The 5,886-nt window shown below is 27.1% G+C and overlaps 1 protein-coding gene across 6 annotated transcripts in view; it reads left to right on the top strand.

Moving 5' to 3' along the window:
* LOC106682227 (glutathione synthetase) overlaps nt 1-5,886 on the top strand; it is a 21,433-nt gene that overhangs the window by 9,242 nt on the left and 6,305 nt on the right. For all 6 annotated transcript variants that reach the window (XR_010844799.1, XM_014422961.3, XM_014422962.3 and 3 more), the window contains 4 exons: nt 2,640-2,682; nt 3,770-3,843; nt 4,115-4,279; nt 5,404-5,554. Coding sequence is in view for 5 of the 6 variants with exons in the window: in XM_014422961.3 (XP_014278447.1) it covers nt 2,640-2,682; nt 3,770-3,843; nt 4,115-4,279; nt 5,404-5,554 (433 nt within the window). In the remaining variant the exon portion in view is untranslated. The remainder of the gene's footprint in view (nt 1-2,639; nt 2,683-3,769; nt 3,844-4,114; nt 4,280-5,403; nt 5,555-5,886) is intronic.

Raw genomic sequence — 5,886 nt, 5'->3', positions numbered from 1 at the left:
GCCGCAATGGCGCACCAGGTGCAAGATAGGTCTTCGGAAGCAGTATTGGCAGCTCTCCGGCTTGTGGTTTCAGTTCTACGGAGTTCCCGAACACTTCTCATCGGATGGTGGAAGAGAATTTGACAACTCTTTGATACGAAAGGAAATGAAGGATCTAGATGTGATATGGCACCTCAACACACCAGGACACTCCAAAAATAGAGGAGGTGTAGAGCTGGAACCGGACGTTGCAATGCCAAAGGCAATTGCGGCATACAATCATTCGGTGCACACCGTTACGGGGTTTTTGCTGTTTGAGATCCTTTTCGGGCTTTGTGGAATCCGTCGGGACTACAAGGGCACTGCGGGGGACGGTGATGAGATAAGCAACAATCATTTCCCTAGGCAAAAGCTATGGGAAAAAGTCCAGGGAAAATTGGAGAGGGAAAAAACTAGGAGAGTAGCTTGGGAGAATTTAAACCTCACAGATAGGAAGGGAAAGATAAAAATTAGGACAATTGTATATAGAAAGTTGGGATTAAACAGGGGTAAGGAGATACAGCGATACGAGGGACCATTTTTTTTTTTTGAGACAGGTATAATTATTAATTCATTTATTTTAAAAAGGCAAATAGTCCAAAATTAATGGACTATGTATAAACCTATTTATTTATTTATTTTTTTTTTGGAAAATCATTTATCTGAAGATAGATGAAACATCTAATTTTTATTAGAATTTTACTTTAGAATACATTGTAGTTTTTAGAATTTTCAAATATGCAAATTGTAGTGTTGAGACAGTTTTTTCTGACTACTCAACTAAATTTTGGGGCTTATACACTTTTTAAAATAAACTGTTTTGTAAGGGGTTTCCCAGCCTCTTCAATATATTTTATCCTTGAATAGTGATGATTAAATAACAAAAATGAATCCTTTTTTCTTTTTTTTTCTGCCAGAAACACTTTAATATTTAGAAAATAAAACTTAAAAACAAAAACATTTTAGTACGTGTTTTGTAGAAACTCCATTGCATAACCAAGGACAGGCAGTACTATCTGTTAATTGAAAAAGTAAACAAGCCTAATGTTAGCATTGAGGATTCCATTAAACAATTACCAAATTTTTTTTTAATTTGTAAAAAAAAATAGTAGAAACATAAAATGCAGACTGACGTTCGGCATTATAAATTTTAATATATATTTTATATTTAAATTCTTTTTATTAAAAAAAAATAAAAGAAATGTGTTCAAACAGAAGTTATAAAAAAAAAAAATTAGTAGAAAATTAATTTAGATTTGGCTTTTCTTAGAAGTTATAAATTTGTTACATTATTTTTTCTGTCTACTTTTTGTTTTGATATTTCTATACTATAGATCTGTTTATTATTGAAAACTTTTTTTTTCTTCACAGACATTTACTCTAGATTGTATATTTCTTGGAATTATTAAAATCTGTGTATTTACTTTCATTTTAATTTAAATTAAAACAAAATTTATTTCACAAAAATATCCTAATTTGGATAGATATTCTGATACATAAAAATTTGGTCTCTGGTCATAACATATTTCATAATTATTTTTCTACTTGAAAAATATAAATTATAATGAAAAAATCACTGTAACAGCTATGACAGTACTTATATTTATAATAAGTGTACCAAATTAGACTGTATTGCCAAATGAGTTTTAAATTTAATGTAAATGTTTATTTGCATGTTAACGCTTAACACTGTAACCAATAATTGTTTGCACTAGTGTATGCTTTATTTTAAATCTGCATTCAGTTCTCTGATTTGAATTATTTTATCTTTTTAATGCATGCATAAATATGCTAATGATAAAAATGTCTATTTTGCTTTGTACCAAAGTGTTTTTATTTATATAATCTTTAGAACTTTTAAAAGAGTTTCCACTGTAATTTTCTATCAGCCTCTTATAGATCACAATCATACTGTAATATTAGTTATTTCATAATAATACAAATAACATTATTGTATAATTCTATATCATTAGTTATGCTGTAATATTAATAATGTAAAGAGTGACTTCTGCTAACATTAGAACTCATCTCTTGTTTTGGTTTTAGTAATACTGAATAAATTAATGTATTTATTTTTCTAAAAATATTTTTAAAATTTTGTTTAATTTTTCCTTAATTAAATCTAAATACATTTTAATTACTCTGATTAAATAATAAAGTGCATCCCATTCATAGAGTTAAAGCTTATTCAATCAGTTTGCATTCATGTTGGAATTAAATGAATATTTTCTTGTAGTCTTAGTTATTTAGTATAGGAATACTTATGAATTCCAATGTTCCTGCAATTACTTAAATTAATTGTGTTTTTGTGAATGGGATCGATTCAGATTTATATAACTTATTTTGAAGTATCTTTCTACACTTTTGCACATTACCTAATCATAACTCATGCCTAGTGGAATGTTATTTGCTGATATTAATTAATATCAGCAAATACTGGCAAGATCATTATTTGCTGATATTAATTAATATCAGCAAATACTGGCAAGATCATTATTTGCTGATATTAATTAATATCAGCAAATACTGGCAAGATCATTATTTGCTGATATTAATTATTATTGCATAAATTAGAAATATCGATTATTGTAAATATGAAATTATTAGAATTTTGTTTCTAGATATGTTGTCAAACAACTGAGAATGGATAAGCATCTTAATCATGTAAGTATTAGTTTTTGGCTTATGTTTTTAACGATAATGCTGTACTTATTTTTCAAGAATGGAGGGTTTTTTGATTTTAGAATCAAACTTGTACAGGCAGACCTCATACTTATGTTAGGTTCTGTTCATTAGAAAGTAACTTAAATCAGTCAAATTTGATTTAAGTCAAATTCTGCTCTACAAAAGATAAAAAAAAGCTACATTTTTAAGCCATTAGTTTATCTACTGTCTTTTGTATAATGTATATTTATTTATTTAATTTATTGAATTATAATTTTTTTTTTTTATGAACTATACCTCTTATAAGTCATAAAATAACATTTTATTAAACAACAGAAACAAAGAAAGTTCATTTCCATTCATTTGTTTAGTCACAATAGTTTTTTAATTAATTTTAATAGCTTTATTTTTCTCTTAAATTGATGTTTTAATTGCTTTTTTGATGTAAAATTAATTTTTTTTTTCTAGCTATATACCTTTGAATATGCTTTGATGTAAAATGGTTCATTCTTTGTAAAAATTGGTTAATTATGTTACTTCAAAAAACAAATTAAAACGAGTAATGTAAAACGGGGACTTTGTACTAGCATTAAGGGAGATAGTCTGGCTAGTGCGTCTCTCAGTTGTTTTCCCAACCCATGTTGGTTACTTAGAAGTAGCTATATAATCAAATACACTTTCTGTTAGATAATTTTTTTTTTAGTCATTGGTCCTTTTACTTGTTCATATAAATTTCGAAAGTTATTCACTTACTCTTTTGCTCTTGGTCATGTTCTTATCGCATTTATGAAAGAGGTACTTATATTCTAAAGTCAACACGGATGAAACCATGGGGCATAGTATGATTGTGGTACAGTTTTATTTAAGCTCTGTAAATATAATTTTATATCTTATAATAAAACTGGAATGTAGTTCTCATTGACTCCTGCTGCATTATTATGTATGAGTTATATTTTTATATTATGTGTTTATTTTTATCATAATGTATAGTACACTTTCAGTTTATTTGTTCTATTATTTCTTTGTAATTTATATTTCTTTTATTCAATAGTGATTTTATATTTAAAAATGATATATCTGTTTGTAGATACCTGTAAATATTGCTCTTTCAAAATTATGTGAAGGCCTTATAGAAGCTTGGAGACATTACAATGTTGAAAGGTAATTGTCAAATAATACAATTTTTTTTAATTTTTTATGATTTGATAAGAAAACATATCAATCTTTGCTAAGGATTGAGTATTTAATAAAAATTGTCATAATATTTCAAACTGTTATTTCTTTTATTTTATTTTTATGAATGCTAAAAAAAATATATGCATTTCATTTTGTTATTAATGCTTCATACTGCCTTGCGACTCTTTTCTATTATTAATTAAATAGTTAATACACTTATAATACTATAAAATTTATTGTTTTTTCTTTGTTATAGTGCAGTAATATTGTTTGTCGTGGAGGAAGTGACCTTTAACATTTGTGATCAGAGGTTTATGGAGTTTGAAACGGAGAGATTAAACAGTAATGTAAGAGTAATACGCAGGAGTTTCAATCAGTTACTTGAACAAGCTAAACTTGGTGAAAATATGGAACTTTATGTGTAAGTAATAGTATTGAAAATAAATTAAATTAGACATATGCTTTTGAATAATTGGTGTTAGATCAGTAACCAATTTTTTTGAATCACTTATTCTAATATAACAAATAATTTTTATTTTTATTTAAAAGCAATAGAAAATAAAACAATATTTTAGAAAATAAAAATAAAAAACATATTATTTTAATGTTTTCAACGAGTTGTAGGAGTATAGCAATATAATGGAAGTCTTTGAATGAAAAGAGAAAAAGAAGAAGGGGTGTTTTATATTGTTTGTAAAAACGTTTTCTGCATACATTATTTTAATTGATATTAAACTTTACTTACATTGCTTAATTTTTACTTTTTTGTTGATATAGATATCAACAGTCACTGTAACTCTTAGAGAGTTAATGTACTTATTACTCCTAACTAATTGTATTCTGTAAAGAACATTCTGAGACAAATTATTTTAAGGTGTAAAAAGTTATGGTTTTTTACTTTTATATCTTATTTCGAAACTGTTCATTGTTCTTCCTTACTCTCCTAAGACAATTCTCTCATACGAGTCCCAGGATGCTCCTCAGAATCACTCTTTCAAACTGAGCTAACAGGTTGTACTTTTCCTATGTTTCTTCACCGTACTATTAGTCTCATTTGAGTTCTATGTTGCATAAACTCGGTCATATGACACACGAGATTAATTTTAATGAGCCTTGAGATTGAGAAAAAGGCTCTATTTTCTGCATAAATTATTCCTCTTCCAGTACTTGTTCATAATAGAGCCAAGGTACTGAAAGCTTTTGACCTATCGCCTTGGAATTATAAACCACTAGACAAATTAATTTCCCCATTTTCTCAATATGATGCTGAATTACTTGATTTTCAAAACTGAATATGCCATTACTTAAGCCTTTTTTAAACTCATATTCTGCATTCACTGAATTTAAAATATATATTTGATGTATTATATGAATGTAAATATGTATCTAATTTAATGGAAATAAAAAAATATTATTGAAACAGTTGTTATAGTTCACAAAGTACTTTTTGGTGTTTCATAAGGAAAAGCTTTCCTATACCCTTTTATTATTATTATTTAATTCAGTTTATTAAATCTCTATTGAACAATTTATTTTTTATTTTAGAGATAAACATGAAGTAGCGGTAGTTTACTTCAGATGGGGTTATGATCCTACTCATTTCAGTGATGAAACATGGTCTTTAAGACTAATGATGGAGAAATCTAAGGCAATCAAATGTCCCAGTATACAGTATCATCTAGTCGGAGCCAAAAAGGTCAGTGTAGATTTTGGTATGTTATTGATTGTTATGCAATGTGCTGAATTTATATTATAAAAATTAAGTTTAAAGTAATCCAAACATTCCGATAAAATAATTTGTATTCCCAGAACCATGCTACAAAATATACTTTGTTTTCTTCCCTCTATTTGTATGAGATATTAATGTAGGTTGCCCGTCATTCTCTTACTTTTACTTGAAGGGTTCCTCTTCCAAAAAAAGATTGGGAACCAAACCATTACTGTATTGTGAAATATCATATAAAGTAATTGTATTTGTTTTTTTATTGCCTTGGAATATTTCAAAAGTAAAAAAAAAAATGATTAAAT

This window comes from Halyomorpha halys, unplaced genomic scaffold, assembly GCF_000696795.3.
Source record: "Halyomorpha halys isolate HHAL.00 unplaced genomic scaffold, Hhal_1.1 Scaffold397.1, whole genome shotgun sequence".
NCBI lineage: Eukaryota > Metazoa > Arthropoda > Insecta > Hemiptera > Pentatomidae > Halyomorpha > Halyomorpha halys.
The sequence above is the reverse complement of the archived record's forward strand: the minus strand, read 5'-3'. Positions and strand labels throughout refer to the sequence as shown.